This window comes from Ostrinia furnacalis, unplaced genomic scaffold (genome assembly GCF_004193835.3).
Source record: "Ostrinia furnacalis isolate ACB-3 unplaced genomic scaffold, ASM419383v2 OfSCF1160, whole genome shotgun sequence".
Lineage (NCBI taxonomy): Eukaryota > Metazoa > Arthropoda > Insecta > Lepidoptera > Crambidae > Ostrinia > Ostrinia furnacalis.
In genome coordinates, this window is record NW_021131399.1 from 434,851 (window position 1) to 461,282 (window position 26,432).

Here is a 26,432-nt window from a genome sequence, read left to right on the forward strand (position 1 = left end):
CAAGCATTAATGATCAGTGCCCAGCTGATGGACTGACGATTTTAAGGAGATAGTTAGCGGTAGCTTAAGTGGTAGAATAGGGAAAACTTTGTGACACTCATCAAAATAAGGTAGGTATAGCCCGACCAGGAACATAAAAACCCTCGCCATGTTGCGGAAAACTAATGGTACTAATTTCTTTTAATGGCAACAGTAACTGAAAACTTCATTGACATGTCACCTTGCATGTCAGTCTACAGGGTGGAAACGATAAGTGATCTCACTCGATTATTTCTAAACTATACAAGATATCCAAAAACTGATCACTGATCCTAAAAGTGCTTCATGAGCTCTATCCAACGGTACCAATAATAGGTTACAAAATAAACTGGATTTATCTAAAAATTCAATGTTTCCAACCTCCATACATTTAGTAAAACCACATAATATTAAAAACTATAAAAGATATCAAAAAACTGGTAACTGATCCTGAAAGCGCTTCTCGAGCTCTATCCAACGGTACCAATGATAAGTTATAAAATAAACTGGATCTAGCCGAAAATTCAATGTTTCCAGCTTCCATACATTTAGTACTGACACAGTCATGGCACTCATGTCTTGATAATATTATAGCAAGTAAAGTCTAAAAACAATGTTTTCCATGGATAATTTTATATTAGAATAAACAATTTACAAGTTAATTTTAAGTGTTTATTATTTAAAATAAAAAAATAACACTTCTAATATTGTGTGGCTGGCATAGTGGCATACATTTAGTATGGACTATGGAGGCTGAAAACATTGAATTTTCGAAAAGATCCAGTTAATTCTGTAACATATTACTGATATCGTTTGAAAGAGCTCGTGAAGCACTTTCAGGATCAGTAATCAGTTTTTCGATATCTTGTATAGTTTAGAAATAATCGAGTGAGATCACTTATCGTTTCCACCCTGTATTGCTGTCAAAGTGTAAACAAACTTTATTTTAAATGTGCGCAATTGATTTTGTGAATTAAATTGCTAAAATCTTTTTATAGTCGTGAAAGAAAAGTGGTTCACAATGTGTTAAAGTATTTGTCGAAGAGAAATACTAAGGGTTCGGACAATATTTTCATTGAATAATGTTTCCCTCAAAGGTTGTCAGATTGACTGACATGTTTATCGTATAGTACAGTCTACTATGAAAATTAGCTGTGGTTTGTTTCAACTACCTATTTTAAAATTTTTAGTCACTTTCTGAGTGTTGAATTTTATGGAATTGGGAAAGAAGTACCGAGTTTGAAGCGTTCATGAGCAGACATTGCAGTTGAATATTTTAAGTTCTGAATTTCATTATTGATGAATAATAAAATAAATCCTACTAGCTCGATTGATGGTTTCATTTAATTTATTTAAACCAGGTTACCTATAATAATATTTTTTCGTTAATTTATGAAAATATCAAATTAGCCCGTAATCCTGAATCCTGATACATAAAGTTAGCCTATTAGTTAATTTAACACAGGTACGACTGTACTCAGTGTTGCACTATCAAATGCAATTGACGCGCCTCTATGCCAGGGTTTTTATGTTCCTGGTCAGGCTAAGTATTATTTAGTGGTCTTCTCTATGGTTCACTGCTTGTATTTACTTTGAAAGTAAGATAATTTTTAAAGACAAAGGACAGATTAAAAATTAAGTTAGAAATATTATTGTATAAGTATATTCAATCAATAAAACTCAATAAAATAAATTCCACAAATACAAGGTTACATTATTAAAAATACATTGTTCAGTTCATTGATATATCACTTACATAAAAAATATCATAGAGTACTTTGATTAAATGCATTTAACATAAAACTATCAATATTATCTCCACTAAAAATACATAGCACTATTAAATTCTTTAAAAATAAGCATTTTAGATATGCAGAAACTTTCTATTGTATTCATCAAATTCATCTGGAGTGAGCAAGAACTTGGCTACTCTTTTGTAGTTACTGGGTTCCGCCAATACATCGAGGAGGTTCTTCAATATGGCAGCGTATACGTCCAATACGGTCCTGCGCACTCCCGCGAGCAAATTGTTATTAGGATTCCAGAAGTAAGGTATCTTTCCCTGCACCACAGCTGTGTGCAACCTGTCCACCATGATTACAAACAGTTCGCCTGGACTCTTCCTCCAAAATAGAGAGTCACTCTGCCGCACCACCTCCCAAAGCACCAATGTCTTGATGTAGTAGCTGGCGATTTTGTTCATTCCTTGCGAATCCCGAAGTTTCTTCAGCTGAAAAAATAATACATGTTATTTAACGTATCCAGAGGCATTCCAAGCAGGTGAGATGCTGAAACCGAAACATTTTGCGCTTACTGTTGCTTCGATAGTGTGTAGTGGAAGTTGATTAATGAAATACAAAATTGACAGTGGACTGTATAAAATTAGTGATCTATCCTACTAATATTATAAATGCGAAAGTTTGGATGTCTGGATGTTTGTTACTCTTTCACGTAAAAACTACTGGACGGATTTTGTTGAAACTTTACAGTATTATTGTTTATAACCCAGAATAACATGCTATAATTTATGACGATATGTAACAAACTAAATATCACGCGGGTGAAGCCGCGGGCAAAAGTTAGTTCCAAAAACAATGACAACATGAGACCGTTTAGTACAAAGTCGTTGAAGAGTGCGTCAGGGCAGTCTTCGTGGATGTTCGCTCGCGAACCAAACGCTCGCCGCCCGCGGGCAATAATGTTCGTTTTTGCGTAGACACTTACGAATCTAATAGTCTGTCGCAAATTATAGCTGTCGTGCATAAGCTCCCTCTCCTGGTAATGCAGTGCAATGCGCCACGAGCGCTGCATGCCCTCCCTGCTGGTCTCCTTGTTGGGTTTAGGCACTACCAACCAGTAGTCTCTTTTGCAGTGAGGCGCGATCTCACGGTACTCGCCGTCTATCGGCCATCGGGCCTCCGGGAACCTCAGAGCCGGCACGAGATCGACGTCCATTTTAAAACCACTAATCGAATTCTCTATTATCAGAGTTATCGCTGGACCTGATTCAGTCAACCTGATTGTGTACGGCAATCCATCCACTGAATGGACAGCATGCCCTCTGCTGCTTCTCTGATACTGATTCAACGCCTTCACAACGACACTCTTGAACCAATCGATGAACTTCGATCGAGTAAGATAGTCGTCATCGTCTTTCCATTTGTATGCGGTTTTGTTGATCAGCCAGTCATTGCCGTCTCTCATTGGTAGGTTTTTGTACTGCACGCCCATTTTAAGCTCTACGAAGCCGGCGCCCTGCGGCTCAAACTTGATGTCGCTGTCGGATGGGTTATAAGGATTGTCCGAAATGTTAAGAGGCAGCCCTATCACGATATCCATGTCGAACTCGTCGGGTTTCTTAATACGCAAGTTATCGTAGTGACTTCCGGCAAATGACACCTAAAATAGAATTGGTTGTTTTAGTTATGGTTATCTACCTGTGAGTGAGGACCTGAGGAGTGATTAAATTAGTATATTATTCTACTAACTAACTACTATTGTTGTTACTATAAAGGGTATAAAAAAGTAGCAGTCTTTAATTAATTATATTCAGGAAAAATAAAAAATACATCCTGTATGTATACTAATAAATTGTTGGTAATTTATGTCTTGGTAAAATACATTAAGAACCTATTTTGTAAAAGTATGGATTAAAGAGGGTAAAAATTGTATAAGAATTATTTATATTGTATGTAATTTTTCCTTTGGAATTGTTATAGTTTTAACGACATTCTATAACTATTGCTGAAAGCAAAACAGTAGGAGTTACCAATTAAAATAGTGTTATGTATTTGATAAGTAATTAGTAACTTGAATGAATGTCAAAAGATTTTTATGCATATAATACATGAAGCCTTGAAAAAATAAATAACAAAAAGGTTTGAGCAAAAAAAAACCTATCGACAACATAGGTGATGCTAATAATATTGGTAATATAGGAAAAATAATCATTTGCTCAAAAACACCCATTTTAAAATAAAATTCATCAATAATGTTCTTTATGCAGTACAAGTCATATTATCTAATAAAATATTTTTTTTAATCAATAATAACATAATTTAACAAGAATTTAAGTAAAAAATCTAAAATGAGATGTGGGATTCTTTGTTTTATAAATGTAAATGGTCAGAAAAGTATTTATAAAAAATTTCTTTTCAACCGACTTCAAAAAAGGAGGAGGTTCTCAATTCGACCCGTATGTTTTTAGGGTTCCGTAGCCAAATGGCAAAAACGGAACCCTTATAGTTTCGTCATGTCCGTCTGTCCGTCTGTCCGTCTGTCCGTCTGTCACAGCCGATTTACTCGGAAACTATAAGTACTACAGTGATGAAATTTGATGGGAATATGTGTTGTATGAACCGCTACAAAATTATGACACTAAATAGTAAAAAAAAGAATTGGGGGTGGGGCCCCCCATACATGTAACTGAGGGATGAAAATTTTTTTTTCGATGTACATACCCGTGTGGGGTATCAATGGAAAGGTCTTTTAAAATGATATAAAGTTTTCTAAAAAACATTTTTCTTAAAGTGAACGGTTTTTGAGATATCAGCTCTCAAAGTCGTAAAAAGTATGTCCCCCCCCCTCTATTTTTATAACTACGGGGTATAAAATTCTAAAAAAAATAGAGGTGATGCATGCTAATTAACTCTTTCAACGATTTTTGGTTTGATCAAAGTATCTCTTATAGTTTTTGAGATAGGTTGATTACCCCCAAGGGTGGAAAATTGGGGATGAACTTTTTTATACGCAATATTTTTAATATTTAGTATTTTTTTTGTGTTCACGCATTTGAAGTCGGTTTTCTTTTTTTAAAAAGTTAATTATTGTACTCACAGTGCTCGAATATCTCTGGTAGTATGGATCTACTTTCTTCATGGTTTGATGTAGGTGATGAAATACTTTATCAAATATGCTGTAATGCAACCTGAAGTCATTACGGCCAAATGCAATGTACCGTACATGGATATCAGCTAGCAAGGAATTGAGGTTTGTAATCACTGCTGTATCAGGTATTTGATTTAGGCCTTTGCTCTCAGGGATGTATCTAAAAAGTAATATAAATTTATATCTAAAATAACATTAGGCTCTTATGTTATTTATACCTTTTTAATAGCTATTAACTCTAATCCGGTGACAAAAGGATTGAGTAGTGAATTTAACCCATTATAGACTGAGTTTTCTTAAAGTGTCAGATTTTTGTTTTTTTGAAATATGTTCATAATTATGGTCTACATAATGCTATACAAGCATTAAAAAAATGATCCGACCTGTAATCTAGAAAAAAAATGCTGGTACCATATGGTACCGCTAGCCTCTTACCGTGTCAGTAAGTAAAAACATAATTATCATGGACTTTATAAAAATAGGGTAAATTATATATTTTATTATTATTATAATATGTATTAATATACAAGCAATTAACAGAAGTGATATTAAATGTAAAAAAAACTGTATATTGGGTAAGCAATATTCATTTTTATCTTTGAATATTCAAAAATTTGGAATGGAGCTTGGCATTGCACGCTGCACTTAGCCCCACATAACATTTTCTATACTCTAATATTGTTCGAGAGTTGCAATTATCCCAAGTTCGTTCTATAAATATCTGCTTCGTCTTGGGACCTTCATCGTCCTCCAAAACTGCCAATGTTTCGTGTAAGTTACATCTAAAATAAATAAAAACCCATGGTTTTGTAAAGTATAGGTAACTATTTTACTTTATCTTGCTGTATACCTTTTATATACCATTGAATATATCACATACTTCCCAATAAATACAGTAAAAACTAAAAATCATAAAATAATTAAAAAGACACGGTAAGCGGCTAGCGGTACCGTACGGTACCAGTAATTTTGACAAACAATATTTCCCATTATTATTACCTATCGACGTAATTTTACACCATTTCACAATAAAAGCATTTATGGAGAATACAAGATTGTAACAAAATCAGTATTTGACTATCACACAAAAAAAATATGATCACTTACTTGAATGGTGCGTCAATTTTTAAGAGAAAATTTTGATGCGCTCACTTCAATCATCAATTACACACAACTGAAAAGAATAACTGTCAATTTTTATTCCTAGAAGCATAGACCATATCTATTGGCTACGACTTGCATCAATCAGAGCACTGCATCTTTTCTCGTGTTAATGTATAGAGCCAAATTAAAACACACAAAAAAGTGGTACCATATGGAACCGCTAGTCTATAATGGGTTAATTATAATTTAATATAATAATTCTATTATAGCACATAAAGATATGAAATACTTTTAAAGTAATTTATTTGTGTTAAAGAATGAAGTTTTTCTTTGACACACTTTTTAAACAAATGAGCGCATAGAATAATAATAAAATTAAACTGATCATTTGGTTAGCTAGTTCTACTGGTTCTACTCAAGGTAGGTACAACTTAATTTTATTTTAATTCTGTACCTGAAAATTGAGTTACACACTGTGGACACTGTAGACAGTCACCATGTAGGTAAATATTAAAAAAAATGTATGAAACAAATTAAAACAAAGTTGACAGGTACCTTTACAATAATATTATTACATTAAAATTCAGCTAAAAGTTGCAAATCTATTATATAAAAGAAAGTCGTGTTAGTTACTCCACTTATAACTCAAGAACGGCTGAACCGATTTAGCTGAAAATTGACAGAGAGATAGTTTAGAGCCAGGAGAAGGACATAGGATACTTTTTATCCCGTTATTTATTGCCATTAAGGCGGAACAAAGTTCGCCGGGTCAGCTAGTAAAATATAAAATTAAATGATACAAACCCATTGTAATTATCTTCCATGTTCACTCTGTTCAACAGTCCAGTTAAGTATGATAAACATGTACTACCATTTTCGCTAGGAGCTGGGTCAGAGTTAGAGGTAGGGCTATCCGAATCCGAATATGAACTTGAGCTCGGACTGCTTTCTCTTGTAGACTCTTCCTTATTTCTCCTCAGGTACCACAATCCTCCGCCTACCAGAGCTGCAGCGGCAGCGATTCCAGCTGCCCCAGCTGCCCAACTAGCAGCATTGTTGCCATTATTTCCTTCCTGCTGCTGTCTTCTCCGATCACCGTCCATTGTAACAATTCAAAGTAGATAGCTTGACTGCACCAGAATTACTTGCGCTCACTCTAGATTACCTTGAGTATTTGTTTTTATCGCCCGCGGACCTTTATTTTATGTCCGGGGGCTGGCTAACAGCCATAGAGAAAAGTATGCTAACAGCCAATCATGAATCAGCTGGCCGGCAGTGTTGGCATATTAAGAAACGAAAATTTTACAAAGAATTTATATTTAATTCAAATCGTAAGCGAATCTTATACAGTGTGAGTCTTAATAAAGTGCACATATGAAAATATGAGAAACTAGACCTTTTTTTTTGTCGATAAAAATAGGTCTAGTTTCACATTTTTCATATTGTGCACTTTATCAAGACTCACACTGTATTGTTAATTATTAAATACCTACTAAATACAGGTGGGTGACTGGAACTAGACCTGTCATACATACGATAAGTGCTATAGCAGCAAATTCTCATGTATTTTAGAGGTCGTTTGCGAACTATTGGAAGTTTTGAAACTTACTCTCATTTTACAAAGTTACTCTATGAACCTAAATTACCTAGCTAAAAACTAACCATTTTTTTTGTAAAGACGGCAGGTAGTTAAAGAGTATGTGACGAACTGGAGAACTTAGTAATTTAGAATTCAATAAATTTTAAATCGACACCGATCTAGACTCTAGACCCATTGTTTATTTAGGAAAAAAATTGGAAATTGCTATATGGCGGGTCTAGTTCCAGTCGCTTCCAGTAACAGGATTCCTGAGCCACCATTATAGAATTTTGAATTGCACAATACACATTTCAATATTTATTAGGTAAATATTATTACTATTATTTACCTAATAGGTATTTCATTTGACTGAAACGAAATAATATTTATCAAAACTTGAGAGATTTCTGTAGTGCTACTAATTTGGTAACATTTTTTAAATTCATGGCAACCCCATAACTTTTGTTTGCAGTGCGGGGAGTCCCGCAAAGTTTAATGAAACAGACTAGTACTTTTTCTCTATGGTCGTTTGCGAACTATTGGAAGTTTTGAAACTTACTCTCATTTTACAAAGTTACTCTATGAACCTAAATTACCTAGCTAAAAACTAACCATTTTTTTTGTAAAGACGGCAGGTAGTTAAAGAGTATGTGACGAACTGGAGAACTTAGTAATTTAGAATTCAATAAATTTTAAATCGACACCGATCTAGACTCTAGACCCATTGTTTATTTAGGAAAAAAATTGGAAATTGCTATATGGCGGGTCTAGTTCCAGTCGCTTCCAGTAACAGGATTCCTGAGCCACCATTATAGAATTTTGAATTGCACAATACACATTTCAATATTTATTAGGTAAATATTATTACTATTATTTACCTAATAGGTATTTCATTTGACTGAAACGAAATAATATTTATCAAAACTTGAGAGATTTCAGTAGTGCTACTAATTTGGTAACATTTTTTAAATTCATGGCAACCCCATAACTTTTGTTTGCAGTGCGGGGAGTCCCGCAAAGTTTAATGAAACAGACTAAAAATGTACTTTTTCTCTATGGTCTAGGTCAACTAAAGTCAACCAAATTAAAACAGCCCCCTTATACAAAACGCACTTTTGATCGAATCGAAAATCGAATCCGTCAAAACTCCATACAAAAAAGGTGCTTTTCGACCACTTTTCGACTGGTTTGCGATCATAATTTGCACTTTGTCTAGACCTACAGAGCCCCGATTACGGTAACTTTTAACGTTTCCAATCCGTTTGAATACCTACCTAACCTATTTTAGTATCAACAATAGCAAAAAAGGCTAATTTCCGCATAGTGTAAAAGCAGCATTATGCTTTCGCCTAAAAAAAATATTTTGGGCAGCGCGGCAGCGTCGTCCGTGGCCATGAAGATAAAGATAAAATGGAGGCCACATTTGGAACAAAAACTTGAGTCAAATACCTACTTATCTCTATCTCGCTCTCTGTGGGCCGACCTACCTGAATGTCTCCAGCATCCTCATTGGCCCTAGAGCAATTCCAAGTATACCATCAATAAAAGCCTAATTAGAGTCATCAAACCTCTGTCATTCAATTAGAGCCATTAGAACTTCATAACTATAAGTTGTTTTCTGTGTGTAAGCTGAGGACACGTGTCCCCAGCTGACACATCTGTATCTTCGTAAATATTTATGTTACGATAATGTATTATACCTCAAAAATTACAGTCGAATCCAAATAGTAGGCTTTCCAATTTTCAAGACTTTAGCTCAAATACTGTTAAAACCACGATCAAAAAACTATGTGTGAGCTGGAGTACCGTGTCTCCAGCTTACACATCTGTATCTTCGTAAATATTTAAGCTACATCAATGTTTTATATCTCATAAATTAAAGTCGAATAAAAAAACCCGACTTCAAATCTTTCAAAGCTTTATCTCGAACCGTTTTCGAACTACGAACCGATATATATGTGTAAGCTGGTGACACGTAACACACGGTGGATTATTAAAACCGTATAAGTTAGAGTTGCGTTTTAAAGATCAAATAATTCGTTATAATTAAAGTACACACGAGACATAATTTCAAATCTCTAGGCCTCTTAGTTTCAGAATTAAAAGCCAAAAACTATTTTCCCGCCAAATAATTCAAATAATGTGGGTCGACTGCGACGTTGCCGTTCCGTGCGTCCACTAGAGCAGTCGAATTTGAACCTAAAAACTAGTAACGTTTGAATCATTTTTATTTGTAGTTTAAATCATTTAATTTCGATTATAAGAATTTTAGACTAGGAGCCGGCTGATTTGTGTATTGAGTACCTAATAACCTATATTTTATTAATAAGAAAAAGCTAGGTAAAACAAAATTATATTTTAATATACAAGTAACGAACTTGTTTCCAAAGGCTCAAATATTTGTGGCGTTTCTAAACGCAACCACTTAAATTTTTATTTAAATACCGTGAAGTCCCACGATTCTGCCACGTCAAGTGGCAAAAAATAACTTTTTTAAAAACAAGCTTAATCCTGAAATGCAGTTGTACTAAAACGAAAAAAATAATTATATGCCAGGTTCAAAGAATTTCGAAAGCTTGTATCGCGCATGGAATTTATTCCTCTTTTTTTCTGTTTGCGCTACAAGCTTTCGAAATTCTTTGAACCTGGCATATAATTATTTTTTTCGTTTCAGTACAACTGCATTTCAGGATAAAGCTTGTTTTTAAAAAAGTTATTTTTTTATTATAATTGTATTTTACACTTTTTAGTTGTTATCTCAATCTCTGGGCCCTGGTCATCATTTAGCTCCAAAGTGCTCGGGAAGTCGAATCCAACGAACCCAAACTCGATAAGTCCCGCCGTTTCGTTTAGGAGTCCCTATGGCCACCTCATGACTCCATCATCAGACCAGCTCAATGGTACCATAACATTGCATTGTCATCGTAATTACATAAGTATACCAAATTTCAGCTCAATCGGTTGAGGAGAAGTGGTCTTAATTTAATTCATTGCAAGATTTGTCCCACACATACTAACAAGTGAAGTCAATATAAAGCTTGTAATAAAAATGGGCAACAACTATATTTTGCTCTATGGTTACAAACAGATTTTGCTCTATGACAAACACAGTTGACAATGAGGGTTTTCGCGATTGAAAAATCCGCCAGATGGCAATAAGTAGACGCGAGGTCCAAATGCTGCGTTATTGGTGGATTTTGACATATCTGTCAATGTCATGTCAAAAATAACCAATCATGCAGCATTTGGACCTCGCGTCTACGTATTGCCATCTGGCGGATTTTCCAATCGCGAAAACCCTCATTGAATTCTTCTTCTTTTGTTGAAGAATCAAATAAAATAAAAAATTAACTACAAGAATAAGCGAACATATCGACCTATACAAGGTTTCCCAAAAAGTACTGTCAAGCCGAAGCCCAGAGGTAGAGTATCACTAGGGCTACCCGAATACTTGATTTTTTCAAGTTATTTATAATTTTCAGATGATAATGATGACGATGAAAATCTTTATCATATTTCAAAAACCGGGATAAAATCTATCCTACGTCCTTTTCCGGGACTCAACCATTATTTATTATTATTTATTTATAAAATATAGGTTATTAGGTACTCAATACACAAATCAGCCGGCTCCTAGTCTAAAATTCTTATAATCGAAATTAAATGATTTAAACTACAAATAAAAATGATTCAAACGTTACTAGTTTTTAGGTTCAAATTCGACTGCTCTAGTGGACGCACGGAACGGCAACGTCGCAGTCGACCTTCATAGTAGCACATTTTGTTTGAATTGTGCTAGTAGAACGTCATCGTCGTAACAATTTTCGCTATTGGAAATAAAGTATTCCTCCTCCGACTGAACTGAGATTATCGTCTTCAATTTTAAAAATCTTATTATCATCTGAGCAGCGTTTATCATAGGAATTGACATCAGCAAGTCCATAAAAGTATTTTTCGATTTGATCATCCGAAAACAAAGCCATTTTTACTCCAAAACCAACCATTTACTTTAGCAACACAGAAAAAATAAAGTATACGTAAAAGGCAACAGGGGTGATGAGTCACCCCAGCAGTGTCAAAATATCAAAAACATGAACCTAACGCGATATGTTGACGCATGCAACTGATAGCTCTCCCTCCAATTAGAGAATAGACCAAACGACAGAAAGACACAACAACTGCAACTAAACGTATGAAGACTTTTTTGACCTAGTGGGGTGACTGGTCACCCCTGTTGCCTTCCGAAGGTTAAGTACATAGTTAAGTAGGCCTAACTAAACTATTGAAAGAAAAAAGTAGCGAGCCAAACGTGTATATCAGTTTTTGACGTCCTGAGAAAAATAAATAAAAGTTTACCCTACTTAGAAAGAGAGAGCCTGCCCACAGAGAGCGAGATAGTAATACATAGGTTACGCTTCTAGGTATTCGAACTTCGAAGTGTGGCCTCCATTTTATCTTTAGCTTCATGGTCCGTGGCAGCGTCTTTTGCATCTGTCATCTGCTGTCTGTCTGTTTTAAAATTATTGACGGTTACAAAATACGAACGAAAGCGACGGACGATTGAAAACACAAAACAAATTGTGTAATTGAATTGAATTAGAGATAATTTATCGTTGTCTTGTGACTCTAGTTGTTTATAGAGACTAAACCGTTACTGTTTGATTTGGCGGAGTGAGATTTTGTGCAACCAGTCCTACTTGGCTGGTCCGTTTTTGTTTTATGACAAAGTTTTCTTGTGAGTGATAATGGTTAGAATGGAGAAGCGGCCTTTAACGGGCCAAACTAAAGGATCTTCAACAAATATAGGTCCTTCGAAGAGTGGATCTACACAGAATATGTCTGCAAACATCAAGGTGGTCGTTAGGGTGCGTCCTTTGAACGAGAAGGAGTTGGAACAAAACAGTCGTATCGTTGTGGACGTGGTTGACGATAAACTACTTGTGTTCGACCCTAAGGAGGAGATCAGGCCCTTCTTCTATCAGGGAGTTCAACAGCCCAACAAGAACTTTTTGAAGCGAGCTAACAAGGAATTGAAATTTGTGTTTGATAATGTTTGTGGGTTCAATGCGACGAATAAGGATGTGTTTGAGACGACTACGAAGGACATACTAAGTTCTTTGATGGAGGGCTACAACTGTTCTGTGTTTGTGTACGGAGCTACTGGAGCAGGGAAGACGTTTACTATGATTGGGAGTGCTGAGCATCCAGGAATCACTTACTTGACTATGGAGCATTTGTTTTACACTATCAACTCGTTTGAAAAGGATAGGGAGTTTGATATAGGAGTGTCATACATTGAAGTAAGTTTACCAGAGAAGAAAGAATAAACAAATTAAACCTTAAAAACTGTTAAAAGAAGTATGATAATGTCTGTGACCCAATGCATGTTCTTTAAAAAAATCTATATTTAAAGCATTTTATTGAATAAAAATTCTTAAAAAAGTCTTATTTTGATTTTAGATTATGATTAATACTTGATAATGTCTTGGCATATTTAATATTTATATGAACTAAACATGAAATTTATATTCCAGGTGTACAATGAAAATGTGTATGACCTGCTTAAGCCATCAAACACTCCGTTACAACTGCGCGAAGACTCAAAATATGGGGTGATGGTAGCAGGCCTGACGTTGAATAACATCAAGACTGCGAGAGAGCTGCTGAACATGCTTGAGAACGGCAACAAGAACCGGACTCAACACCCTACCGACGCCAACGCTGAGAGTTCAAGGAGTCACGCAGTCTTTCAGGTATTACTTTAAGCATTTTTTATTTATTTATTTTTTCACACATTTAAACTATCATTACACGTAAGACAACTTATTGTAGGTACATTATAAAAACTTAATTCTAACAATACAATTTAAATGTAAACCATAAAAATTATGTGGTGTGTTTTTCTTAGCTCGTTCCACTTTTAACTGTTGTGTGATTCGTGAATCACTGCTTCAGTAGTTGCTAGAGATGAGCTACCTAAAAGGATTCTCTATTTTTGATTGCCAGGTGATCTCTGAACAAGTGTTTTCATGTCCACTATTTTTAATTTTATTTTTAGATGTACTAAAACTGCTGTATTCAGCTGTATTATATTCCATTTCTTTTCTTACTCGTTTAGCCTTAACTTCGAACTCCTATGTTCTTCTGATTAATTTAATTGCGGGTCCAATGACAGTTTAACTTTGCTTCTGGACAAACTTGACCTTCACTGATTGTGTTTTTATTGGCGGTCCAGCTGTCTTGGCTGCACAGGAGTTGCAGCGGAATGAATTGCAAAATGTGTTGGTAAGCGCATAACTCAACAACGCCTGGGCCAATTTTACAATTTTTTTTTTAATGTTCGTAAAGCTATTGCAAACGTCTCAAGAGGCATGACATCCTAAGTCTGCACTGGAGAGTGTAGAAATACATAAATAAGTAGTGTTCTCAGTGGAGAAGACACTTATCATGCAAAGGACACTACAACTCATCCGCTCATAGTTGTGAGACTGATTGCAGATAAAGCACAGAGAAAAATTAATTTTCGTTGAAGTCCAAGGAGAGAAAAATTCGAATAATTTCCAGTTAAACCCCGGGCGAAATCTAGTTTAACATAAACATTCTACATATTCCATTTTTTCCTTATAAGGTGTACGTCAAAATGCGTTACAAGACTAGCAGCCAGTTACGGTTAGTCAAGCTGTCAATGATCGACCTGGCAGGCAGCGAGCGCGCGTCGGCCACGGGCTGCGTCGGCGAGCGCTTCAAGGAGGGCGCTAACATCAACAGGAGCCTGTTGTCGCTGGGCAACTGCATCAACAAGCTCGCTGATGGTAGCAGCTACATACCGTACAGGTGAGAGCATCTGTCAAGGCTGGTCCAGCTGTCATGATGGACCTGGCGGGCAGCGAGCGCGCGTCGGCCTTGAGCACATATCGTACAGGTCAAAAAAAAAAAGAAAAAGGATTTAAGTATGTTTAAATATCTGTTGTCTAGTACCCATAGTACAAGCTTTGCTTAGTTTGGGACTAGAAGCGTAGTGTAAAATGTCCAAGGATATTTATTATTATTTATTACTATCTACGGAGTTTTGGGCTGACACTGTGTAGTGTAGGTTTGTTGTCGACACGAAAAGAAGAGAGAGAGAGACGTTTGTCGTCCGTTTGCAAGACCGCACACTCTGTTGGTAATTGACTGTCATTTTTACCCCAAAGCAGTTGTCATACAATTTTCAGTGTGCGGTCCTGCAAACGGACGATAAACGTCCGTCTCAAAACGTCTAATGTGAAAGAGCTCTTAGTGATCGACCCATACTATGTGATCCACTCTGGGGGAGAATCTCTCCCCATCTTCAAAAATGTCAATATCTAAAACCATATTTATTACTATGGGAAAACTAGAGAATTAAGGTTTTGGCATACAACGTGTCCCAAAATTCAAGGATAAGCCGACGCCACAGGATGGACATAGTCATGACTACTTTAGGAAAAATAAGGAAAAAAATCTATGTCAATTATTTTTTAACTTACACAATAAATTATGAAATTCGACGAAAATTCACACCCCTTATGATATTTTACATTACCACGACCACAATTTTTCACATATTCCTGTTTTTAGGGTTCCGTAGCCAAAATGGCAAAAACGGAACCCTTATAGTTTTTTTCTGTTTATATCGGCAACTTAAGTAGTGCTGCTGTTCACCTCAACTCTTAAAACCCCCAGAATCCTTGCAGTTTTTACACAAAAGTTAATCAAAATATGTTATTTCCTTAAAATTTTGAACGATTTTTACTTTCACTCCACTTTGACTCATCGTTTTGTAAAAACAAAGTATGAACACTACTGCGGCAAGTTTTTTATAAAGTTGACGCAACTATCCAAGATTCCAAAATGGTATAATACTCTAGGAAACCTAGTTGCAAAAAAGATATACGTACCATTTTTACAAGCACTTCGCTTGTTAGTTAGTATGGGATAAATCTTACAACTGAATTTAAAACCAGTTCTCCTTAACCAATTGAACTGAAATTTGGTATACTTGTGTAAGTACGATGACAATGCAATATTATGGTACCATTGAGCTGGATGGAGTATGGAGGTGGCCATAGGAACTCTTAACGAAACGGCGGAATTACATCTAGTTTGGGTTCGTTGGACTTGTCTTTTCGAGCACTTTAGTGCTAGATGATGTTCAGGGTCCTGATGATGAAGTCAAGAGGTGGCAGGAGCTGGCCATAGGAACTCCTAAACGAAACGGCGGAAGCTTATCGAGTTTGGGTTCGTTGGATTTGTCTTCCCGAGCACTTAGGCCATGAGATTGAGAAATAACTAAAAAGCTTAAAATAAAGTTGTAATAAAAAAAAACTTATTTAAAAACAAGCTTGACTTCGTTTGAAAATTATAATTGACTTCATCATCAGGACCCTGGATATCATCTAGCACTAAAGTGCTCGAAAAGACAAATCCAACGAACCCAAACTAGATGCAATTCCGCCGTTTCGTTTAGAAGTTCCTATGGCCACCTCCAGTCTCCATTCAGCTCAATGGTACCAAAATATTGCATTTTCATCGTACTTACATAAGTATACCAAATTTCAGCTCAATTGGTTGAAGAGAACTGGTTTTAAATTCAGTTGTAAGATTTATCCCATACTAACTAACAAGCGAAGTGCTTGTAAAAATGGTACGCATATCTTTTTTGCGACTAGTTTTCTTAGAGTATTATACCATTTCGGAATCTTGGATAGTTGCGTCAACTTTATAAAAAACTTGCCGCAGTAGTGTTCATACTGTTTTTTTACAAAACGACGAGTCAAAGTGGAGTGAAAGTAAAAATTGTTCAAAATTTTAAGGAAATATCATATTTTGATTAACTTTTGTGTAAAAACTGCAAGGATTCTGAGGGTTTTAAGTATTGGGGTGGACAGCAGCACTACTTAAGTTACCGATACAAACAAAAAAACTGAAGTATTTGAAAAATTGTAGTCATAGTAATGTAAAATATCATAAGGGGTGTCAATTTTCGACGAATTTCATAATTTATTGTGTAACTTAAAAAATAATTGAGATAGATTTTATTTCTTATTTTTCCTAAAGTAGTCATGACTATGTCCACCCTGCGGCGCCGGCTTATCCTTGAATTTTGGGACACGTTGTATACTACAGGTGGTCACCAAGGGGGGAGGGGGACGGTGCACTTTTTGAAAAATTTCAAAATATTACAGCTATTTGCCATATCTCTCCATTAAAAAATTCATAATGTGCACTATATTTACTATATTAAGCAATAGAGATGTAAATCTTGACAAATCAGTGATAAAAACGCAAAATTTTGTGTTTTCCTATAATCAGACAGCAAATAAAGACGAGAGTTTTAAATCATTGTGTTAAAATTTTATCTACAGAGACTCAAAACTCACTCGCCTTCTAAAAGACAGTTTGGGCGGCAACTGCAAGACGGTCATGATAGCCAATGTATCACCCGCTAGCTCAAGCTACGAAGACACATACAACACTCTCAAATACGCAGCGAGGGCAAACAAAATCCAGCTGCACATTAAGAAGAATATAGTCGACGGAGATGTGAGGCTCTCCCAGTACGTCACCATCAATGAGGAACTGAAGAAAAAGGTTAAAGAGCTGGAAGCGAAGCTATCGCTCTCAAGTGTTCGAGTGGTTTCAAAAGAACCCGACTTGGCTAAGGAGAAAGGTAAGGAATTATTAGAAAAAAATACTCAATTTTTCTTGCATATTGACTTTAATTATCACCTCGTAAAGGACACTCGGGAACACATTTTTGTGGAGGATATTATCCTGTAAATCTCTTTTAGAGTAGGCGCACACCGTTGATTTTTAGTTGGCCGATAGTTGTGCCCGATTTTAATTTGTATGAAGAATCGGCCAAATCGAATCGGCGTAGTGTGCGCACTCCCATACATGCCCATACTGATCAACTGCCCGACTAAACTATCAACGGTGTGCGCCTACTCTTAAGGTGTCTTAAAAATACTTAAAATTTGCTGCAAAGTAAAGTAGTGTGACAGCAGCATGACTGTCACTAGGCTCAAGAATCGTAGTGTCGTGCAGACGACAACACAAAGCTAAATAATACTGTGGCATCTTATGTTCGCGTAATTTTTGTAACAAAATACGTGCGCACCGTCACTGGCTTATCGATAAGCCGATATGCGGCTGATAAGTGTTGATACGGATAAACAAACAGCGCAACCGTTGTGCTGCCTCTGCGCTGCACTTTGCGGCAAATTTGAAAAAGCCCTGAGGCCCGGTCTCGAACAAAGCGGAGTGGAGAGGTGTAGAATAACCAATCAGATTTCCGAATCGAAGCTGAGCGGAGAGGATGTGGGAATAATGAAATCTGGTCACTCAAACACATCTCTCCGCTTTTGGGGAAACCGGGCCTTATGTTGTAAAGTGGTATAGTCTGGTCGCCGAGCACGTAAAATTTTGTCCAATGACCCCAAGCTACCTCTCCTTATCGCTCGCAAGTATTGCTGTCGCGACTGTGCGACGGGCGCCCGCAGTGAGTTAGCGAGCGCAACAGTAACATAATTACGCGCGAGCGATAAGGATGGGTAGTTTGGGGTAATTGAACAAAATTCTACGTGCTCGGAGACCGGGCTTTAGTGTCGACTATCCAATGTTATCTTGTCATTTTACACGACGATTTGTCGGCCGTTTGGTGTAGTGGTTCAGAACGGACTACTATGCCGAAAGGTCCCGGGTTCGATTCCCGGCCGGGCAGAAATTGAAATGATGAATTTTAATTTCTGTGACGGGTTTGGGTGTTAATATGTATAATATGTATGTATTTAAAAAAAAAAAGTATATAAGTAGTATATCCGTTAAGGCGTTAAGCTAGCACTTATGGGTGCTAGCTTAACGCAAGCATATTAATTGCTTACTTTGGGGCTAGATGGCGCTGTGTGAGATTGTCCAAAGATATTATTATTATATTATTTTTGTAGCGAAACAAGAATGGCGTCGTCGCATCAAGGACGTGGAATGCTCGCACGGCGCGTTGGAGACGCAGCTGCTAGCGCTGATGTCGCGGCAGCGCGTGCTGGCGCTCCGGCAGCGGCTGCGCACGCGCGCCTTCTCGCACGTCGCCTCGCTCGCGCACCGCTCCTCGTGCGAGGCCATGGAGCAGGTAACGTGCGGGCTCGCACGCGCGCTGACTAATAAAAAAAAGCTTAAGTTTTGCTCGGAACCTTCACATGTCTCATAATCTTTTTGCCCTACCAGCGCTTCGAGACCAACATTTGGCAAGTGCTGAGAATAAAAAAACTCAGCCACCGACCCTGGACAAAGGCCTCCACCGAGGATTTTCACAACGAATTTCCTCCGCTGCCCCCGTTCAGGCACTTCCCGCAACCTAAACTATACTATACTATTATTATAAAGCTTGTTACTAATTATTTAATTTATTCCACCTAGATGTGCACCGAAGAAATACCGCGGCAAGAGCGAGCCGCCGAGAGTTACATGAAGCAATCGGCTCACTTGGACTCCAAGGTCATGAGCGCGTGGGCCAAGTGGGACGACAGCCGCAAGAAGCTTCTCGTCATCTGCGACCAGGCCCTCTCCGACTGCCCGGACTTGGCCGACTTCGTGGAAAAAATACACATGCACAGCGAAATCAGACAGATCAAAGCCCGAGACGACCTGAGGTTCAAACTGCTCTCTATAGAAAACGAGGAGATCAACGCGTTCACGGAATACATGAGCGACATGCCGAGCATGCTCAAAAAGCTGTACCTTACCCTAAAAGGGTACGACAAAGCGCCCCCGGTGCTCACGGCGGAATACTTGGAGATCATGAAGAAAGCCAAACTGGCGAAGGGCATCACCTGGTCCGATAAAGACTTGGAGGGCGACGCGCACTTCAAATTCGTCTCGAATTTGGATCTCGACAAACCAACGACGACCATTGAGTATGTGTCGAAGAAGGATGACTTGAATGGCACGGTCGATATAGTCACGGACAGCGATTGCCAAAGCGATATGACAGATGTGGAAAATAGGGAACCGATGCGCTTGTGCGGCAACAAACGAAAGGGAACGCCCATAAAGCTGATGAACAACGAAACGATCATCATCAACGATTCCCTCGAAAGTTTGGACACGACGAGGAATTTGAGTGCTAAGAAGGTGAAGAGGGAGTTTGATATAGCGCCCGAGGTTGAAAATTACGGCGCATTTGACCTCAAAGATATGAACTCGACATTCGTTTTGGCGGGAAAAGTCGAGGCCATGAACAAGCCGGTCAAGATAGAGGTGACCAGAGAGCCTTTGAAGAGAGGGCTCGTGGACCGAACGAACACGTTGCCAAGGACTATTAACTTCAATGACAAAGGTATGTATTTAACTATGTAAAATAATATTCTTGTACTATCATGTGTAAATAATGTCTACGCAGCTCACAGTTTTAGATGTAAAAGTATTTTCTTTACTAACTTCTAGTAATAGTTTTTGTCCCTTAAATATTTACCCTTCATAGAAAACCCTTATCAAAGTTTATGTCACCACACATGCTTTTGGGTGTATGTGTATAATTCTAAGGCCAGCCAGTGTTTTTGTAACTTCATGTACTTGAATTATGTAGGTCTGCTCTCCTTTTACCAATGTAACTACCTACTGTTACTAACAATAGTTCCACGAATTACAAACAATTATTTTTTATTGAACACGATTTTTCATTTTTGACATCGAGAAACTTGCGCTCGTACTTTCGGGATCTGAGCAACGCTTGTTCGACACTGTCGTTATTCAAGCACATCGTCGCTGTCAGTTCAAAACGATGTATGTTATACCAGTAGGTTTTCAGGAGACACAAAAAACTGTATACTGACAGCAAGGACATCTCTTTTCTTCTATGTTTTGGTAGAAATCAGGCCTAATATAAAATAATAACTGTTTTAACTTTTTATAGCTAAAATAGTGAAGCCGGTGGTCGGCAAGGCGTTGCCGTTCCGGCGGCCGCCGGCGCCGGCGCGCGCCGGGTTCGGGTCCAGCCTGTCGCGCGACGGCACGCCGCTACAGAGAAACGTGCAAGGTAAATATACAAGGTTTTGAGGCTCTGTGTTTGTGTGTGTGCATGTGTGTTTTTTGTGAGTAGAGGGTATAGTCTAGAGCAGTCTTTCCCAAAGTGGGCGATAACGCCCCCTTGTGGGCGCTGCAGGCTTAAAGGGCGGCAAGAGACCCAGAAAAAAAATCGGGACGTTGTGTAGAGGCTTGGGAGGCGTCATCTACTAGGAGGACTCTTAGACACCAACTGAGTTCGACTCTTGACTACAAAAATGGGGGGCGCTAAAAATAATTTATTATCAAAGTGGGCAGTAGACTAAATAAGTTTGGGAACCACTGGTCTAGAATTAGGTCCCCTTTAGCCCAGGCGCTGACCACCAACTTATTGTCGGCCGATAGTTTAGTCGGGTAGTTAATTACTATGGGCATTTATAGTCCAATCAAATTAGACATGAACCCTGCAATAATTCGCATACAACTGAAAATTGGTACGAATGTTAGGAGCACTATTATGAATTAACTGTGAAAAGTCCCCATCGATCCGACATGTGCTAAAAAAAAAAATTCAAGGTCAAACTTAAAAAATACGGGTTTTTGAGATTTTCAGCCAAACAGTAAGTTTTATCACAAAAATATGTATGACAAGGTTTAAGACCATACAATTATCTATCAAAATTGTCTAAACACTTTCTCCTAAGAGTCAGCGTTTCTGAGATTCGATGATCCGAAGAGTCAAAAAAGTGTTATCTTCATAACGGTCTTACACATAAATCCAATGTGATATCGCCTCGTGCCACGACTCAGCATTGTATCATGATGTGTTATCGACGTCGAATATAAAATGATCCACCTCAATGTCGTTTGTCATCTTTAATTGTCGAAAAATGTTTGCAACTTAGACGAAGGCCTGCACCGTGAGTTTCTAAGATACGAAGATTTCGTGTCTATTATGTTTAAGAGCTCTTATATGCACACGTCACTACTCTACTTATAACTCTATGGTCACTCTTTTAGCCCGACAAAGTTAGACAATCCAGATTATAATAATTCACATAGAGCTGAAAATTTGTGTGAATGTTAAGAACACCATCCTAAATGAAATGTCAAAAGTCCCCGACGATCCGTCATTTAAAAAAAAAGTTTTCGAAGTCCCAAGTTTTTTGCATTTTTTGGCTAAGTAGTAAACTTATCATAAAAAAAGATTAGAAATAATAGTAGACCATAAAATTATCTATTAAAATTGTCTTTACCCCTTTTTTCTAAGAGTCACCGATTATGAGGTAGAACGATTCAAAAAGTTAGTTAAGATGTTCTCGTTATATGCACATGTTTCCACAACACCTATGAGGGTTATTTGGCGCATTTTTTTTACCAGGTTTCCCCAGTAGGCTTTTTTTAAGATGTATTTGTTATCCTGTTCAATTCAAAACTATTTTAATAGAGTTGAAGTTGTGGACTTGTGGAGTAGTTAACAGAATGCGAATTCTCCAACTTTTTGCATCGTTACCACATAAACGGTGACTCTTAGGAAAAACGGGCAAAGACAATTTTAATAGATAATTTTATGATCTACTACTATTTCTTATCATTTCTTATGATAAGTTTACTGTTTGGTGGAAAAATGCAAAAAACTTGGACTTCGTAATTTTTTTTTTCAAATGACGGATCGTTGGGGACTTTTGACATTTCATTAAGGATGGTGTTCTCAACATTCACACAAATTTTCAGCTCTATGCGAATTATTATAACCTGGATTTTCTGACTTGACCGGGCTAAAAGAGTGACCATAGAGTTACAAGTAGAGTAGTGACTTGTGCATATAAGAGCTCTTAAACATAATAGACACGAAAACTTCGTATCTTAGAAACTCACGGTGCAGTCCTTCGTCTAAGTTGCAAACATTTTTCGACAATTAAAGATGACAAACGACATTGAGGTGGATCATTTTATATTCGACGTCGACAACACATCATGATACAATGCTGAGTCGTGGCACGAGGCGATATCACATTGGATTTATGTGTAAGACCGTTATAAAGAAAACACTTTTTTGACTCTTCGGATCATCGAATCTCAGAAACGCTGACTCTTAGGAGAAAGTGTATAGACAATTTTGATAGATAATTGTATGGTCTTAAACCTTGTCATACATATTTTTGTGATAAAACTTACCGTTTGGCTGAAAATCTCAAAAACCCGTATTTTTTAAGTTTGACCTTGAATTTTTTTTTTAGCACATGTCGGATCGATGTCGACTTTTCACAGTTAATTCATAATAGTTCTCCGAACATTCGTACCAATTTTCAGCTGTATGCGAATTATTGCAGGGTTCATGTCTATTTTGACTGGACTATTATGGAAGTGCGCACATTGCACCGATTGATTCTTTATACAAATTGAAAGCGGGCCCAACTATCGGCCGACTGAAAGTCGGTGGTCTATGCCTAGGCTTACTTAATATTTTCTTATTTTCTTCTTATTAAATTCTTCTGTTTCCAAGACATTTAAATGTGCCCCATTTCTGTCCAACCTCACTGATTGGGTTTCATTGATCACATTTGAATCAAACAAGCAAATGGGGCTAAACTTTTATATGAAAATCTAAAAGCGTTTAAAATCAGTATTTTGACTTATTCATACCTACAACAATAAATATTGTTTTAAACTTTCATGGTCTCCAAAATAAATAAGGTACATGGTAGCGATCCCGTTAATAATATTTATTCTAATACCTGTAACAGTAATAAATTAGACAGCATTTTCAAATTTTCTATTTAGAAGAAAAAGGTTTAAAAAGTTGCATGAAAAATATATTATTAAAATTACAATTAAATTAATCAACTAACAATTTGTTTCATGTGTGTCGTGTCGTGTCGTCCTACCTAACGTACTAACAGAGTCGGGTCGCGCAAAGACGAATGACACTCAAAAATCAGTTGGTTACAAAGCAGTGAGGGCTCGGGAGCGCATCCAGAGTCATCCCTACTCCAGAAACGTGGCAAGGAAATGACACAACGAAGGATTGAAAGGTAGCTGCAGTTCGAACAAGGTGTGAAGTCTTATGTATAGTCTAAAGCCTGGTCCGTGAGCACGTAGAATTTTGTCCAATGACCCCAAGCTATCCTTATCGCTCGCGTGTAATTATGTTGCTGTCGCGCTCGCACACTCACTGCGGGCGCCCGTCGCAAAGTCGCTTGGGGTCATTGGACAAAATTCTACGTGCTCACGGACCAGGCTTTAGTTCTAGTTCTAAAGTGTCAATGAACAGACTTTCGGCCGGGTTATTCTACTAATTCCCATTGACTTAATAATTAAGGATTTGTGAACATCTTTGCATACACATCCCCCTTTAACCGTTAATTGAAATAGGTTTCGGAAAAGTGATCTTGCTATTGAAGTTTTTGGCAAAAACAAAGAAAAGATATAAACGTAAATACTAAAATCGCACAACCACGTTTGAGTGTTTGACATTTTGATCAGGCGATTTAAAATTTAACGTTAATAGTAAGCTTCTTTCATAGCCAATGAAAAAGGGCAAGACTATTGTCAAATGAGTGAATAGTTTTTACACATAATTTTATCTCAGTAGATAAATAATAATTGTATGTTTAATTTTTATAGCTTTATTAACTTTGACACTTTTCATCAACGAATAAAATGTATTGACGTACTTTTAGACGTAGTGAGAAACTTCAAGTGTCAACGATTTATATTATTTATTATCTCTTTCCATAAAAGGCAATAAATTTCGTCAAACTTGGTAGCTGAAAAGTAAATAAAACTAACTAGCGTAAAGTTAAGTGTGCCATTATTGGACGGGTTTTGGTAAGTTTGAATATGTATTTATTTAATAACAATTATGTGCCTAATTAATACTAAAAAATAATATAATCAGCTTAGGTAGGGTGAATTAGTGTATTATTATTTTGTGTTGTGACTGAAACCTGTGTTGTGTTCATTAAAATCTGTCATGAATTTAACATTCAATGAAACAACTGTAACTCTAGTTGTTTAATTCAATTATTATGTGAGACAATTTTATAACACGTGCGAACAATAATATTTATTTTGTAACCAGCACAATTCAATGGTGGTAATCCAAAATGCATTAGCATGAAGCACTGCCAACCGATGTTAATAGGACCTAAACCGCACAAATCCGAACAAGTTAGTAATTGACGTCACAATAATTAAGCTACTTTAATGAAATCAATAATTAACGGCGACGAATTCAGTCGAAATTACAATGAAACTAAATTATATTTGGCGCAATATATCATTTCATTTAGTCGCTTTTCGTGGCATGATATTTGAGGCCTTACTTCGAAACTCATAAGGCCGATAGTTCACTGTCGCTGAACAGTCGCTCGAACGCGACTCAGCAAATGTGTTCCGGCCCTTAATGATCTCTAATTGAGCGATTGCGGAAATTACTACGGATACGTGATCCCGTTTTGTATTACGGATTGAGCAAAAATCCATATTTTCATCTCATTATCGGTCTTCACAGCCGACCAACCGCACTCCAGTGCCAATATTAAATCTACATAAAGTCAACATCATTACAATGAAATGTAAATGACTGTTACATTTTCCTGATTGGATTTTTGACGCTCAAATGTATTGTGTTTAAATTCGTAGTTGTACGTTGTTTTGTATGTACAAATTTTCGACTACGATATTTTTACAGTACTAGTTATTTTCATCAAGAACGGTTTAATACGTTGATTCGTATTGAATGCTGTATTTTGGTGTCCAGTTAATTTTCTTAAAATGCTCATATTGTGTCCTATCGTAACATGCTCATGAATTATTCTCGATTGCACAAGAATCTCTTTATGTATCTCATTTCAAGGTCAAAGTCAAGCCCTTTCAGTAAGAACATCGTAAAGAAATCCCAAAAGTTCTTAATATAGGAACTGCCAGCACTTCGCATGGAATTAAAATGAGTCTTTATGCTCCTTAAAATCGAATATGAAAAATGCCGGTTATGATGTTCTACCTGAAGAGGCTTGAAGTCTCCATATTTGAAAACAATGACCAAATTCGATTGAGCGTATTTATCTTGATTTGAGATTTAGTTAAGTAAATTCAAGACGAACAAACAATAACTTCTAGACAAAATAGTACAAATAAAGCTTAGTTGAATTTTTTGTATCGCCTGAATTTATTAACATCGGTTCGCGTCGTGTTTGTATTCAGCTGGCAACACTGGGCTAGCCGACAAAGCTGGTTATTAGCCCGTGATCTAATTTGTACTTCTACAAAGAAATATACATTACAATATTAGATTTTACACTCTGTCTTTGGTAATAATATTTTTAGTTTTATCACCCTTTAGTTTATGTATTTTAGGAATTTGGCATTGTCTACGTAGCTTTAATAATTTTCTAAATGATTATGTATGGTTAATGTGTGTTTATGATTTAATAGGGATATTTTTTTATATTATTGTTCTTTGTAGCTCGAGTATTGTAACAAAAATGTTTTGTATTTTTATACATGTAAGTATGTATTTAGATTATTTTGAGTACATTTATTGTAAGCGATTTATAATAGGCGTTTGAAGAGATTTGAAAGATTTATTTAGCCTTATTATTAAATTACGCTAAATATATGCCTTCTTTTGTAATAATATAGTGATAATATTGATTAATTTCTGATTATTTAAAAAGGGTGCGGTGCAGATCTTTTTATATTAATCCACGTTTAAGCTTTTACTTAACAGAAAGGTACAAATATTTGATTAATTATATTATTTGTAATACAGAAGGGACCTAATATATTACAATTTGTGAAGGTGATTGATTATGACAAT

At 36.7% G+C, this 26,432-nt stretch overlaps 2 protein-coding genes across 5 annotated transcripts; one reads left to right on the forward strand and one right to left on the reverse strand.

Annotated features, from left to right (window-relative positions):
- Positions 1-1,803: 1,803 nt before the first annotated feature.
- Positions 1,804-7,235, reverse strand: Arl8 (ADP-ribosylation factor-like protein 8). The gene is made up of 4 exons (XM_028302767.1): positions 6,814-7,235; positions 4,855-5,065; positions 2,743-3,417; positions 1,804-2,248 (listed from the first exon to the last, which is right to left on the reverse strand). The coding sequence occupies exons 1-4, from the start codon at positions 7,110-7,112 to the stop codon at positions 1,883-1,885; spliced, it is 1,551 nt and encodes a 516-aa protein (XP_028158568.1). The 5' UTR covers positions 7,113-7,235; the 3' UTR covers positions 1,804-1,882.
- Positions 7,236-12,088: 4,853 nt separating this feature from the next.
- LOC114351540 (kinesin-like protein KIF18A) lies at positions 12,089-26,032 on the forward strand. Of its 4 annotated transcripts, none has more exons than XM_028302794.1 (9): positions 12,089-12,888; positions 13,123-13,341; positions 14,217-14,422; positions 16,975-17,279; positions 18,556-18,737; positions 19,025-19,943; positions 20,520-20,642; positions 23,512-23,685; positions 23,853-26,032. In XM_028302794.1, exons 1-8 carry the CDS (start codon positions 12,334-12,336, stop codon positions 23,622-23,624), a joined length of 2,622 nt encoding a protein of 873 aa, XP_028158595.1. In that variant the 5' UTR covers positions 12,089-12,333; the 3' UTR covers positions 23,625-23,685; positions 23,853-26,032. The 4 variants fall into 4 exon arrangements, with proteins under 4 accessions (XP_028158595.1, XP_028158596.1, XP_028158598.1 ...); XM_028302795.1 differs by having other exon boundaries at positions 12,334-12,888; positions 23,551-23,685; XM_028302797.1 differs by having other exon boundaries at positions 12,334-12,888; positions 23,566-23,685.
- Positions 26,033-26,432: the final 400 nt, after the last annotated feature.

What these genes read in the sequence shown, in the direction of transcription:
- Arl8 (XM_028302767.1), bottom strand. Translation starts at nt 7,112, where the DNA reads ATGGACGGTGATCGGAGAAGACAGCAGCAGGAAGGAAATAATGGCAAC. An exon ending in ATGGAAGATAATTACAATGG is followed by an intron (nt 5,066 to 6,813) that starts GTTTGTATCATT and finishes ATTACTTTTTAG; the next exon opens with ATACATCCCTGAGAGCAAAG. An exon ending in ACCAGAGATATTCGAGCACT is followed by an intron (nt 3,418 to 4,854) that starts GTGAGTACAATA and finishes ATTCTATTTTAG; the next exon opens with GTGTCATTTGCCGGAAGTCA.
- LOC114351540 (XM_028302794.1), top strand. Translation starts at nt 12,334, where the DNA reads ATGGTTAGAATGGAGAAGCGGCCTTTAACGGGCCAAACTAAAGGATCT. An exon ending in CGTGCGAGGCCATGGAGCAG is followed by an intron (nt 18,738 to 19,024) that starts GTAACGTGCGGG and finishes TATTCCACCTAG; the next exon opens with ATGTGCACCGAAGAAATACC. An exon ending in TATTAACTTCAATGACAAAG is followed by an intron (nt 19,944 to 20,519) that starts GTATGTATTTAA and finishes AACTTTTTATAG; the next exon opens with CTAAAATAGTGAAGCCGGTG.